Source organism: Gracilinanus agilis, chromosome 2 (genome assembly GCF_016433145.1).
Source record: "Gracilinanus agilis isolate LMUSP501 chromosome 2, AgileGrace, whole genome shotgun sequence".
NCBI classification, from domain to species: domain Eukaryota; kingdom Metazoa; phylum Chordata; class Mammalia; order Didelphimorphia; family Didelphidae; genus Gracilinanus; species Gracilinanus agilis.
The window spans coordinates 458,972,669-458,988,589 of NC_058131.1; the positions used below are offsets into that span (position 1 = coordinate 458,972,669).

The following is a 15,921-nucleotide window of genomic DNA, read 5'->3' on the forward strand; positions in this document are numbered from 1 at the left end:
AATTTCCATTAATTTTTAACCATATGTTAATAGACTATAAGGTATACAGTAAGTATACTAATATATTTGTAGGTAGATAAAGCCTGTATTTTTCTTTCTGTCCATGTGTCTGCTTTACAATACTACAAGACTAAAATCTAAATATGGCAAGGAATAGATAATTCCTGAAACACCCGAACACTTTGGACATAGATTCTCTATAATTTCAATCATAGCTTTGTTAAAGTCATGAATATAGGTATTGCTCTCCTGCTTTTTAGTATGTATATTTCCAATAAGAATGATAAAAAAAAACCAAACAAACAAGAAAATGGAAAGGAAAAAATGTAAGTCTAAGACTACAGATGCTGCTTGAAGATCAAGAAGCTATTTGACCACAGCAATATTTCTTACATTTGTGCCCAATACCTTTCCTTTTTCATTCCCTCCATTATAAGGCCTAATTACTTTTTATCCGGAACACTCCAATAGTCTCCAATCTGGTCTGTCTGCTCTAGTTTTGTCCCTCTTCCAAACCAATGGATCTCTATTAAATTTAGCCTGACATTCAATAAAGTTCCTCCACAATTTGGCACAATCTTTTTTCTTCTTCTGTATTTTGTGCTATTTCTTTTTCTAAAAATTATGTTCCAAGCAAAATGGACTATGCTTTGTACAAGTCTTATGCTTTATGATTATGCTCAGAATCTCTGTTGTGCCATTTTCTTAATTAAGAAAACTGTCTTCTTTTTTATTCCTCAGTTGGTTTGCTGAAATTTTATCAAGCTTCAAGACTTAGCTCAAATGTTCTCTTTTCATCTAAGTCCTAATCCTGACTCCTCATTAGAACTGAGCTCTCCTTCTATAACACTATATTTGTCTCTCTTATAACCCTATAATTGTTTCATGACAGTTATTTGTGTATATCTATTCTACTCAATTGGAGGCTACTTAAAGGAAGAACAAAATTTGTCTTGATTTATATGTTTCTGCTGGAGTTTACAACAGTAACCTGTATATTGTAATGCTAAATGTTTACTGAATTTATTGAAGAATGAGTTGCTAAGTTTGTGTGATCCTGGGCCAGTCACTTAACCCTGATTTCCTAGCCCTTGCCACCCTTCTGTCTTATGACTGATAAATAGGAAAAGAAAAAAGAATGAGTTAATAAAGCCATTGTTCCAAAAAAGGTATTTATACATGGGAAGAACTTGATTTCCTTGTTATACACTGTGATGACAGTGATAATAGGATAATAGATTAAGAGCTGAGATAGAACTCTGAGATCATCCAATTTAATTATTTAATCCATGAAGAAATTGAGACCTAGAGAAGTTAAATGGCTTATCCAATGTGTCTTTTGCAGCAAGTGGCAAAAATAAGATTTGAACTTTGTTTTTTTGATTCTGAATCCAATGCTCTTTTACTGTACTATAATAACTTGAGACTTAGATCAGGATCAAGTTGAAATAATTTTTTTTTTTAAGACTAATTCTTCCACAACAGAATTTCAATAGTATTTAATTCTTCTTGGTTTTTTTCTTACATATAAATATTCATTCCTAATCTTTAAGAGAAAAAAGCCATTTTGATACTTACATGGAAAGAAAAATATATCTAATAGAAACAAAACACAAATTTTCATTTGTTCTCTTTCATGCCATGTCTTTTACACAGTGATTCTTAATATTTGCATTTGTATGTCATTTATTGCTGCCTTAATTTTTTTCATCATGTGAACAAATGAAATGGAACTTTTAATTCATATCAGAATATATTTCCAATCTGATGTAAAGACTAATGAAAAAAGCAAGTTAGATTTGGATGTAATTTCTGGTTTAGTTCCTTTTTTTCTTCGCGAAGAACTTGGTTCTTCTCTACTTTTGACTGAAATAACCTGAGTACAACAGGAGGAGAATGGAAGATATAATAGCTCAGTAATCTTATTAAGTTTAAAGGGATGACTGTGAAGTACTGAGCAGCAGGAATGAAAGGTAACTGCTGTCAAAGTTGGAAGGCCTACCTCAATTTTGACAGGAGAAGCAGGGCAGAGTGTGAAATAATGAAATCCTTGCTCAAATGATTAATTGATCTAGTCAGTGTTGGATTCTACTTTGTAGTGACACTAATTAATATGGCAGTGTCTGTGGACAGTGAGTGTCAGTTGACAGTGAAGTAGAATTAAATTCCAGAATGTCATTAGTGTCACCTTGGAACAGAGACCATGCCTTAGAGGCCTTAACCCTTTTTATCCCCAAAACTTTGTGAGCCTCAGACATGCTTCATTTTACCTTTTTATTTCCCAGCTGCATTTCCGTAGTGTTTTCCCTGTCCCTTCCACTCTGATTTCCAGTTCTGGGGACTATAATCAAATAAATACTGCCAATGATCCTGGAAAGGGCACATCAATCTATTCTACCAAAGTTCTACTTATGATACTTCAAGTTTTCTAAACCAAAATACCTCTACCTAGCCACACCCCATTAAATGTAATTTTCCCATTCGAATGTAAACTCTTTGAGGACAGGAATTGTCTTTGCTAATAACTCCATGACTTAGCACAGTGCTTGGCATGAAGAAAATACTTTTTTTTTTTACTCACTCACTCATTCATATATGCAAATCACAATTTCCTTTAACAAGAAGCTGCACTCAAGGAAAATTCCTCATTATTTGTTCAAAAACAATCTTACAGCTTATTTTCTATTTATAACTCTACTCTCTTAAATTCTTTGGAATAAAAAAAACAAGCCCAATTTTATCTAATGTTTGTGATCACTTTAATAACCACCAATAGAATGACTAACCTGTCTTTGAATGTGGTAGGCTTTCAAAATGAAAGCACCCTAAGTGGCATTTAAATTATAATAGGCATCAAGTAATCTTCCTTCTTTGAGAAACAGCATTAGTACAGAAGAAATTCCCACTTCTGAATTGAAAGCTCTTAGGACAGATGAAAAGATATATTTTTGCAAAGGATTAGGCAGAAGAAAAGAATGCAATCTTGTGAGTAGTAGATAACCAAATGTAATCAATTGATAAATCAAACAGCATTTATTATGCTAAATGTATATATATATATATATATTCATAATGCTGCCCAGGCAGCATTATGAAACTTTGACTTTAAGGAAATTATATGCCAATAGGGAAGAAACACACACACACACACACACACACACACACACACACACACAAAACATGGAAGGTGATTGAAAGACTTTCTGGAGGAGTTGATCCTTTAGCTTAATCTTAAAAGAAGCTACAGATTCTGAGACTTGGAAATTGGTAACAATGCCTAGGGAAATATATAAGCATAGAGATGGGATATGGGATGTTGGGTGGATAACTGCAAATAGATCAGGATGGCTGGATTACAGAGCATGTGGTAGGGAGTAGAGGAGTCTGGAAAGGTAGGAAGGAACTAGTTGAGAAAATCTTTAAATGCCAAACAAGGCATTTTATATTTGTTTTCTGGAGATAATAGGGAACTCCTAGAAATTATTTAACAGGATACCACTTTTTATAGCTTTTAGAAATTAGAAATACCAAACATAGCTGTGTTCTAGCTGCACTCTTTTAGATTCCGAAGGAATCTCATCCTTCTACAAGATCATGTACCTTTGTCCTCACACCTCCTCAGCCCTTGGTTCCTGAGGCTCTTTTGAATGAAGAATGGAGAGCTGCTTCCAGAACTTCCACTTAAGGAGAGCACACAGGCCAGCCTCATTTCCTTCATTTCCTACTCTGCTATTGTCCTTTTAGATTTCTCTATTATGTTCCTATACAGGGCACCTTCCCTTCCATTTCAACTTCCTTTGATGTGCAGTCTTTTTCATTAGATTGTAAATCCTTAAAAGGCAGAGACGTTTTTATTCTGTATTTGTATTCTGGCACACAGTGAGCATTTAATAAATGTTTACTGACTACTTCATTAAATCTATGAAGCTTGCTCTCCAAATTGATAAGATCCTGGCTGAGACTGCCATTTCTGAAGGAGCCTCAGCCATAAGGTTCACTCTCAAGCTCAACCTACTCTCCTGGCTGTTCCACTACCCTACACAATTCTTTGCTCTCTCTTTACCTTTACCATTCCCCTCCCACAACTTTCTAGCTCCCCATTACATTTTATTCTTTCCCTTTACCCCATTAGAAAGTAAGTTTCTTATTTTCTCAGGCATCAAGGTCGCACAGAAAATACAGAACTATACCTGAAATCAGAAAAACCTAGGTTCAAATCTGGCCTCACATTTTATAGCTGTGTCACACCGGGAGAGACACTTAACTTCTATTTGTCTTAGTTTCCTCAACTATAAAACGGGATCAAAATAGCATTTATATCACAGAGTTGTTTTGAGTATCAAATGTGATAATATCTGTAAAACACATAGCAACTATTAGCTATTATTATCATCATCATTATTATTGTCATTTTTTGGTCTCTCTAATATTTAGCATAATTCTTGGCCCAAACTACGTACTTAGTAAATGCTTATTCACTCATTCATTCATCTACCCAACCATCCATACATCCATCATATTTTTATTTATTTTAATTAGAATGGCTATTGCTTGAAATGTCTGTCATCCTATATTTATGTTATCATTATAATTATAAATCACCTCTTTTATATACTGTAGAAGTCATCTTTAAGCTTCTCTCAGGTGCTCAAAAATGTCATTTAATTGGAATTTATGTAGACAAGAATTCTTTTCATTCAAAGTTGTATTACAAACTGGTGGTTTCCAACCTCAGGATTGGAGGCCATGGGACATGGGACATGGCTTAACTTCAAAGGACAATTGGAAGTAGGATATATATCAAATCTTTTCCTTTCTTTTATACTCAATTGTGGAGCTTGTCTGAAACATAATTACACCCACTCTTTACTCATTTCAGCCAAATATTCTCCCATTTGACTTTCCTCAGCTGTGTAATTTCCCACCTTTCCCCGTTGGGGCTAGGCATTAGCCTCTTAAGGCTATTTGGGTGCCAGGAGAAAACTCTCCAGCCCTATTCTGAGTAAATCCACCAAGGGAAAAAATTACTAACAAATGTACATGATAAAAAAGTTTAAAGACCACTGTTCTAGACCACCAATCAAATCTTGTTTTGCTCTGTAGTACTGTTTCAATTTAGCATGTAGTCTGGCCTAAGAGTTTGAAACTATAATTGCTTCTGATTAGTTGTGTTTTATGATGATGATCACACTTTATATTGTATTACAAACTGATTGGTCCTTACACCTTAAATACAATGGATATTTATAAGGATGTGTATTTGACTAAGAAAAGTCCTTCTTCAGATCAAACCATCATGAGACAACACAATCTATCTTGTGATCATCATTATTAAAAGAATTATATTATTATCATTATATTTTTTACATTCTGTGATTATTGTTGAATATTTGTTTCTATTCTCTTTATCCTTCTAGTTTCCCTAGAATACTTCCTTAGACTCAAGCCACTATGCTTTATTTTTTTACTTGAATTCTTCCCTTTAAATACTTGCTTCTTTAAAACATCATCTTCTTCCACTCCAAAGCAATATCACCATCCTCAGGAAGCTGTTTTCTCTTTCTCTAATTGTTCCTATACCTCCAACTTTTCCAACTTTCACATCATTTTAATTATATTCTCTCTTCTCTTTATTTGTAGAAGTTGAATCCTTAAAAATCTTACCCTTTCATTTTCTCTACGCTCTCTAATATTCTTTTGTTTTTTTCTTTTCTTTCTTTATTTCAAATATCCTTTTCTTTTCAATGAGATCTCAACTACTGAATGTTGCTAATTTCTATCCTATTCTTCTTATTTCATTTTATTTTCATTTATTAATTTTATTTCCACTAAGTCAAATAAAAGAATTGAAAGATACTAAAAATAATCTTTTGCACTTCTTCCACAATGACCAGTTTCCTGTCTTTTAACAGGAAAAAGAGCCTTACCTATCTATTCTTGCAACATTGTAAAATACCCTAGAGATTATTTTTCCTTTTAGATTTGTTCTCCCTTAATTCTATGTTAGAGAAAGTTAAATTTAGATTTATAAATAATAGTCACCAAAAATTAGGGTGTTATTTCTAGGTCTTGTGCTTGCTGATCTTCACAGATTCTAATATTTGACCTTTATCTTGCATCTAAATTTGAATAAAAAAGACTACAAACTCTTCAGTGTAGAGAAATAAATATATGCTTTATATTCCTTGTAGATGCCAGAAAAATTTTGCAAGTAATGTTCAAACATGCCAACTCTTTCCCCTATCCCCACAAGATATTTAAAAGGAAAGGAAGAGACATAGGGGAAGGATTATTAAAGTATTCTTGGTATTAATGATAGAGCATAAAGAAACTATGGAGAAACTAAGGAAAGAAATGACCTGAAAGGGAAAGGGTAACAAAAAACTATTATGATTTGTACTGCAAAGAATTAATAAGACTGAATTTATTCTTATTTGAGAAGAATCTCTAGAGTACCACTCCAATTCACTTCATCTAGAATTACTAAAAAGGACAAAAGTAAATAGGAATAATTTTCCCTTTCAAGGATTTTTAAAAATAATAATATAATAATAAAACAACAATAATAAATAATATGTAATAAATAATAAAAATAAAAAATTTTAAATATTTGGCAAATGGAGAAACCATAAAAATATTTCATAAAAACATAAACAAATACTCAGAATACATAATATGGGAAGGCAACTGACAATTGGGAAGTCAATGAAGAACTGGAAAAGTAGCCCCTTATTTCTGGATAAGAAGGTGACTATAAAATCGAGTGAAAAAGTAGAAAAAAGAATTAAACTAAATTTAAAAGAAAAATATTAGACTATTATATAGCAAGCTTCTTAAAAATTTCTATTATTTCTTTTTATCATGCTTAGAAAAACTTTTTTGAAAATAAAATATTGAGAGGACAATAAGGCCAAAGGGAGCAATGCTAGTGAGTTATCAGATGCAATGGAACATAAGGAGACAATATAATCCAATCAGCAAGTAGCAAAAGGACAGTGCTGGAGACAAAGGAGATGACTATAATATCTCCAGGAAATTAAGACTAGTCATATCCAGTAAACCAGTAGATGAAACAGCAGACAATCTAATCCAGTGAGAAGGCTATCTCAAAGGCACAAAGTATTCAGCAAATGGAAATAGACAGCATAGAAGCTGGGTAAGTCAGCATTTGGTTTTAGTATTACCCAATTTTCAACAGAGGGACTTGGCAATAGCAGGCAGGTAGAAAGCACAGCATTTGGCAGGTAGTAATGCCAGAGAAGGGGACAGGATGGCAGATAGGCAAAGCTGGGCAGTCTCTAGGTAGATGAAGCAGCTAATGGATATGGCAACATTGGGCCATTAGCAGATGGACAAAGCACCACTGAGGGATTGCAGAACATTTTGCGAATGAGTGGGCAGCAGAATGATACAGCAACCAAAGGCAGTAAACACAAAGAAAGAAGAGCAGAAAGGTGATCTCAGACCATAGGCAGATAGATGATGTAGTCCTGGCTATCGGCAGAAAAACCCTATTTTTCGGGAAAAGGATGAGATTGAAGGTGAAACAAACTAAATTAGGTTTTCTTCCAATCATTAAATACCAATATATTAATTAATTGCATATGAGAACCCACAAGGGAACAATACACAAATGGAAATAGCAGATGGATCTGAGCTCTAGTGTTCAGGGATACAGAAACAATCCTAGAACATAGGTACATAACAATCTACAAGGAAATTAAATAGATGAGGAAAATGGACTGAGCATTGTTTTGGATGATGACAAAAAAAACCAACAACAAAACCGAAACACTAAAAAATTATTAATTTAGAAATGATTGGCTGGGATTGAAAGCTTTGCTTACCCCTTTCTGGAGCCCACAAAATGGGAATGTTGGGAATTTCTGCAGCAGAAAAACAGAAAAGAAAAGGGATTTCTGACTCCCAGTTTGAGGAAAAACAGGTCAAATTTTGGGCTGGGTTAACTGGTTCAGGGAAAATAAGAACCAGCCCGAACCTTTTCTCTACCCCAGAACCAAGTTATTTCTGAGGACTGGGAAAGGTTTGGGAAACCCTCATCCCATTACATCCCACAGCTTCCCGTTTTCACACTTACCTCCAGTGCAAACAGTCTCCCAGCAAGGAGATACGTGGGGGAACTCCCCTGTTTGCAGCATGGAAAGATTGGAGGATGAACTGCTAATGGTAGTTCCAGCTGTAGATCACTGGGATCCCCTAGATCTTTTATGAGGGAAAACAGGTCAGACCTTACTACTGTCTAATACTGATTGCTTCTTAGAAGATGGTAGAGGAGAATGACAGCAATTGTAGCAGCAATAAATAAAAGGAAGGGTCAAATAGTATATTATTAGTACCTTTATTCTCTTATGAGGCTTCTAATACTTCTGACTCAAATTCTCAGCACATTCTTCTGAACACTCAAAATCTGTGGTTTCAGATGAGTCGTGTGTACTTTAGTACACAATGCAGAAAGTGACTAAAGTGTTCATACCAAGAGATCCTGCTGCTAATCACATAACCCAAGGAAGTCAAAGACAGAAATAAAGACCCACAAACATAAAAATATTAATCTTAGTATTTTTTTGTAGTAGCAAGGAACTTGAAACAAAAGGGGTACCATCAATTGGGAAATGATTAAATAAATTGTGATACATGAATGTAATAGAAATAATAATATATAAGAAATGACAGATATGAAGAGAAGCATGAGAAGACTTATGTGAACTGAATCAGAGTGAAATTGGCAGAACCAGGAAAACAATGTTCATAGTAACTATAATGTAAACAGAAAGAACAATAAGAAACAGAACATAGTAATTATAATAACTGAATTGGTTCCAAAGCAAAAATGCATCACTCTCTCTGTGGGTCAAAGTATATGTCAGACATAGTTGATGTGCTGGTTGGTTTTACTGAACTGCTCTTTTTTTATTTTGTTCTTTGTTATAAGGATGGCTTTCTGGATATATGGAGTCAAAAGGCGATATTCAGAAATAGATGTGATGTGAAACTAATGATATCAATTAAAAAATACATAATTCAGATGGAGAAAATGGAGAAAAACTCCAACATTTTCAGATAGAAATAGTAAGATTAGTTTAAGGCACAGTTTTGATAGGGATGGGTTTGGGTATTATATGTGCTTGCCAATAATGCCCTGGAGAATGAAGGATGATTTATATTAGGATTGATCTCAAGGTATTGTGAGTGCTTGCATCTCTTCTGAATTCTATTCAGTATTCAGTATTAACAGGAGAACTGATTCATCTTACCCACTCTAAAAAAGAGTGCCTTAAAGGAGACTAGGTAGGCAGGGAGAAAAATAAATGGAAATCATCATATATATTTTATCATAGGCTTTATAATTATTTGAATATTCAAATATAGTGGAACCTCACCATAACTTAATCAGGGTAGAATATTAAACAATATGAATCTCTCTTGGATTTCTTCAAGTACTTATCAGAGGGTCTCATTACAACATGGTTAAAGTTATAATGGACAATAATAACTTAATCAAAAGAAACAGGAGAGGTAAAGGGGAAAAAGAGAGTTGTAATAAGTTGTAATAAGAAGAAATAGCCATTTAAGGAAATCTAGCAGCAACCAGAATGGGAGAAACATGGTGAAGGACTTTTGAGTGAAGATAAGTGGAGTCAGGGAGAGAAATAATTTTCCCTGGATAGAAAGAGGAAATAGATAAGGTTCAAGAAAGAGAACCCAAGACTTGCATGGAAGCCTTTGAGTAACGATGGGAAACTTCAGTTGTCCAGATATCAGGTAGAGCTCTGTAGGCCAATAGTAAAGTAGCTAACGATAACTTTTTAACTTGTTCTAATCATAATTTCTTCCTTCAAAAAGTCAAGGAAACTAAGAAGAGGAAGTTCTATCCTACACCTGATTTCTACTAGCAAGGAGAAACTGTTATGTGGGAAAAGATGGGAATAATGGGGATTGGGTAGAGAATGTCTTTTCCCTACTGTAATTTGTGATACCAAAAAAGTTGGTCATAGTCTCCCATGAAGCATCTATTTGGGAATTCAAATTCCCAAATTTCAAAGGGTTAAGAAGGTTATGGAGGAAACTATGGACATGTAGGAGAAACCAGGACAGAAGAATAGAAAATTTTTGAGAATGAAACATCAAAGACACAACAAAGAATAACAATTCTGAGGAAAATATTATTTTAAAGAGGCTAATGTAGATATATAGGAAAATTTAGATTTTTAAAAAATTAGTTATATATGGAGATTAGAAACAAGGGAAGGTAAAAGGAGAAGAATATTAGGACTGTGCCCAGTTCTGTAAAAGTAGTGTCAGGATTATGAAAGTTTAGAATGAGCTAAGGCTGGGGAGGAATGCTATGACAGCAAAAAGGGTTGTTGTTTAAAAGCTATAATGTTGAAAAAAGAGGTCCAATGAAATGATAGGATCATTACTAGGGTTGGACAGGATAATGATAACTGACCACTAAGAGAAGGTAGAGCTGCTCATTCTTATTTAGTTCCTGTTTTCTTTGCCACAACTATCAAAGAATAAAAATGTATAAGAGGGAGCTGATAATTAAAAAAGGAAATGATAAGAGAATACCTACTTGTTCTTAATTAATTCAGGTCAACTGGCCCATATGAACTACATCAACCAATTAAACATCTATTAAATGCCTTTTGTGTAAAAGGTAACCCCCCTCATTAGAAGTCCAGCAGAGGAAAGGATGTTGCCTGAGTGTTACAACCAGGGTTAGAGGGGATTACAAGGGGTTCCTGCTGCTATTAAAAATAAAAAAAAAAATAAAATATCTCTTCTCTCTAGCTTACATGCTCTGAGGCACTCAAAGAAATAGTTGATGTGATTGATAAACCACTATCTGAGATATCTGAAAGATAATAGAGAATGGGAGAGATACTACAGAACTGGGGGAAAGGTAAATGCCTTGAATTTTTATGACAGGCCAGTGAGCTTAACTTAACTTTCAGAATTTATGATTAAAGATGATAAAATATAAAAAGAAGAGATTATTACAAATCCCATAGGACTTCATTAAAATAAAAGATCCTGCCAAACTAAATTTATTATTTTTTTGATAGAGTTTCATTCAACTCATAGATCAGTAGAATGTGATACATATAGTTTATCTAGATGTTAGTGAAGCATCTGATAAAGTATTTCATACTATTTTTAGAGAGAACACGGAAAGTTGTAAAATAGAGGTGTCAAAATCGTGGCTGCAAAACTTCATAGCTTTCCACTTGCATAGGCCCAAACCACAAAATAAATAAAATTACAGTTTTATATATACCTGTATATGTATGTATGTATGTATTTTTAAAAAAACCTTACCTCCTGTCTCAGAATTGATTCTGAGTGTCTGTTCCAAGGCAGAAGAGCGGTAAGGGCAAGGTAATTCGGGTTAAGTGACTGGCCCTAGGTCACACAGTTAGGAAGAATCTGAGGCCAGATGTGAACTCAGGACCTCTCATCTCTAGGACTGGTTATTTATGCACTGAGTCACCTAGCTGCTCTAATAAATATAATGTTAATTTTTGGTTTACTAAGTCCATGTGCTGATGGGATTTGTTTTCCTTTGAGTTTGACACCACCAACATAGAATATATAAGAATATGCTAAGATAGATTTGGAATGGGTTGAGTGGCCAGACTCAAAACATAATCACCAATGGTTCAATGTCAAGCTTATTCGGAGCTTTAGGGGAGTATTACCCCAGTGATATGTGCTTGGTTTTATACTGTTTAACATATTTATCAATTACTTGGAGAAAGGCATTGATGATATACTAATTAAATCTGCAGATGACACAACATGGAGAAGTACAGCCAACACACTGATTAAAAAGTAAGGATTTAAAGAGATTATTACAGGTTAGAAGATTGGTCTATATTTGATGAGATAAAATGAAATAGGATGAATGAAAAGTTTTATACTATGGTTCAAAAGAATCAACTTTTACAATTACAGGATGAGGGAAACATGGCTATATAGATAGCCATTTATCTGAAGGTTTTAATGGACTATATGTTATATATGAATCAACATTATGATGTGGAAGTCAAACAAGCTAATCTTCACCCTACCTTTCCTTGATCTGAATTAAGGGTATTATATTTCCAGGAATATGGAGACAACAAATCCTCTGCCCTCTGCCCTTGTCAGACTACCTCTAGAATATTCTACTCAGTCCTGGGTACTACGGATTAATGTGGACATGAATAAATTAGAGAATGTAAAGAGGCAACTAGGTTAATGAAGGACCTTGAATCCAAGTCACATGAGAAACAATTGAAGAAAATGGGGATTTTAGCTTGGAAATAAAAAATTTCAAGGATATGATAATTGTGCTCAAATATCTAAAAATTGACATGCAGAAGTCTTGTTCTATTTGGCCTGAGAAGACAGAACCAAGAGCAGTGGAAATTTCCATGAGGGAATTTAGTCTTGATATCAGGAAAATCTAATTATTTTCCAAAATTTGAACGAGCTATCTCAGGAGGGGGTAAATTTCCTTTCATTAGGCATAGTTGAGCACAGGGCTAGAAATGGTCACTTCTTAGGTTTGTTATGATTGGGTTAGATGGCTGCTGAGTTCTTTTGACTTCTATGATGTAATTTTTGTCATTCAGTAATGATAAGTTTCATCATAGTATTCTTAAGCTAGTATTTGCCAGAGAAGAGCCTTCAAGGACAATGAAGATCAAGTGCTGATAAGTACCTGAAAATTGGCTAATAGGTGATTTTCTTTTTTCTCGCTCTTTTCCTTTGCAACAAACTGCTGGCCTGAAGATGTACTGAGGGTTTCTTACCACGATGGATATTAAGTCTAAGTTATCTAGAGATAGGGACTATATATTATTACTATATTGTTTCCCTACTATTCCCTACTCCTAAAATAACAACCATATGCTATTATTTCCTAAGCTGAATCTCATTTCCTAGTGTAAATGGGAGATTTCTTATGCCTGAAATGTTATACTATTTTCCAACTTAGTGCTTACCATTATTCTTCAAGGTACAGTTAAAATTCCTCTTTTTTAATGGAAATTTCCACTCTGGCCTCCAAGATTAATCTCACTCTCTTTTTTAAAACTTTTGTGGCACTTATTGTATTATTAAGAAGTGTACAATTGTACAATTAAGAATCAATGAATTGGGGAGAAGGGATATGTAGTGGATATAATGCACATAGGTAAATAGAGTACAAGGTAATCCGAGAAAGAAACCACTAAATTATATAAAAGCTATACAAACTGTATCAGGGGTCAGAGACTGCAAGCCTTGCCATTAAATATTTTAAAATCGAACTTTTATGTCTAAGCCTTTCCTTATCAAAGATTTTTCAAGACATGAAGCTAGATAGATGTCTTTTGGGGCATATGGTAGAGGAATTTCTTTGTGGACTAATACTGGAACTATGTGACCCTAACTACTAGGCTACTCTAAAACTAAATCTTGTCCACATTCCACAACCCAACCTCCCCTCACCTCCTGGGGCTCCCAAGGGGAAATCAGGGGTAGCTGGGTGTCTGGGTGAGGTCAAGGAAATCAGAACCCCAATGTTGGGTTTGCAGGGCCTTTAATAGTCACAGACCAACTTTCAGGACCCAGGATGGCACCTGCCATGCCAGAGTTCCATTTTGCAAACTGACAGGATTGCTTAGGGTAATATTGCAAATGCAAGAAGTCTTGCATTACAATATGGACACTGTACAATATAATCATATAAAAAAAGGATTTGGTTACAATGACATCAAAAAGTAACTGATAACTTTCAGTGGTGTAAAACTAGAAGGCACACAATTCAAATTGTTTTATATCCATATTCCATATCAGGGGAAATTGAGAAAACTGTGAGGACTATGGGAATCTATCCTCTTTCTTGGGTTTGATCCCTCTACTCTGACAGCAGAAAGGAAATATATTCCATCTACTTCAAAGTATCTCTTAAAAGTCTTACAGATAAATCAGCATTTATAAAAAACTAAATTATAACATCAGCAAGATGCATATAGCATTAATAGAAAGCACGCTCATTTGAAAAGAGCAATGTAAACAAAAGATCCAATGTTAACAGGTAGATCCATTTCATAGAATCTAAAAAGGAAGAGTTCTTTTGAAAAACCTTGTCAAATGATGTAAAATTGGCATCTTTCTGTGATGCTTAATTCAATCTAATTTTAATTTATCTTAAAGAGCAGGGCTTTGTTATAGTGGAAGTATCACTGCACTAGAAGTCAGAAGGGACCCAGGTTTGAATCCCACCCTCATATAATTACTAGCTGTGTGAGCCTCTTATCTTCTAAGCCTATTTTCTCATCTTTAAAATGGCCCTGGTAGGATCTACCTCAAAGGGTTGTTATGAGGATCAAATCAAAAAGCATATACAATGTGCTTTTAAATCTTAAAACAACATATGTATCAGATATTATTTCACATACGGTCCTGATTGGTTTTATAGAAATATTTTTGATGCTTGGCTTACCATTTACTTCTCTTAATTTTGCTCATTTTACCTATGCCATTAAAGGGCCGTTATTTTGTATGTTTTGCAGCACTGAAGAGGACTGGTGTCTTTGCTCCAAATAACTATTCTGAGAAACATTTTTTCCAAAATGAATAATTTTATCAAAGGGCTAGAGTAACTAAGTGATAATTTTTATTGATTTTTCACAAGTCATAAGAGTAAAGAATCTTTAGTCTGCATTTTGTTACTTTTGGTTCAATGCTTTCTTGTTTCTTTTAATTATTCTCTGTTCTTGTTTTACATGTTTTAAAACAAACAAAAAAACCCTGTTTAAGAAGGAAATGTTATTACATTAGACATAGTTTGTTATTTATGAATTTAAAAGTATGGAATAGATGTATTCTGGCAAATTTTAGTGTACTATAATGCAAATATGTGTAATATAAAACCTATTTTTCACTGACATCATGACTATGAAATTTGGCAATGTATTTTCACCTAAAAACATACCACAATAGGCTAAATAGAAAACGTTTGTTTAAGAAAAAATATGAATTTTAAAATTTTAAAATATGAATGGCATGCTGTATATTTTTAAGACACCAGCAGCACAGTGCCAGCTAGTATGTACAGACCTCATATTAGAATTAAAATTTGTTTATTTTGGCAATACTTCTCAGGTCCTAAAATCTCTTCCTTTTGTTCTCCTGGACCATAAGAATTTCTTTATATTAATGGTTCCCAGACCTAAAAATTCTGCAAACCCTTTAACCCTTATTTATAATGGCTACTTGCAACACTATATTTTTTTTCCAAGAGGTACTACTATCAAAATATATGTATTCTAGTTTGAAATATCTTAAATATGAATTGAAGTTATATAGAAGAAAGGATTCCTACTTTGATCAATTAAATAAACTGCAAATTTTATGTTAGGTTTATTTAGAATAATACTTTCATTTTTAGCCTTTCTTTCAATTATTTTCTATGCTACTGGGCAACACAAATTTCCACTGTGGCATTCAAATGTGCTGAAGAGGTGTTTTTCCTTTGGCCTTTCTTAAAAAGAAAACTCAAAGTTATGAAATACAAATATAAAAAAATACAGTTTAAGGGAGCTAGTAAAAATATTTTAATATTAGTACGGTTTACTTAATAAGGCATGTATCTTGTTTACATATTAAAAACTCCTCAGTTGTGACTACATTCTATATACCACATCACTTAAGTTGTGTTGGAGGATGCGGAGGAGAAAATTCACATTCTTCCTATTACAGGTGGTTTAATATTACTTAATCTTTTAGTCTTCTCCAATATTTAATGTTTAAAGGGCCCTACATTTGGGTTTTTTTTTTACAATCTTTTTTTTAACATTTATTAATATTCATTTTTAACATGGTTACATGATTCATGCTCCTCCTTTCCCCTTCAACCCCCCCCCC

General features: G+C 33.8%; 1 protein-coding gene across 8 annotated transcripts in view; it reads right to left on the reverse strand.

The window, feature by feature from the left end:
* Positions 1-15,921, reverse strand: part of GPHN (gephyrin) — a 787,688-nt gene that overhangs the window by 381,056 nt on the left and 390,711 nt on the right. For 2 of the 8 annotated variants that reach the window (XM_044664833.1, XM_044664829.1), the window contains exon 5: positions 7,848-7,886. The exons of the other annotated variants lie outside the window; for them this stretch is intronic. In XM_044664833.1, the coding sequence (XP_044520768.1) occupies positions 7,848-7,886 (39 nt within the window). The remainder of the gene's footprint in view (positions 1-7,847; positions 7,887-15,921) is intronic. 8 annotated transcript variants of the gene reach the window in all.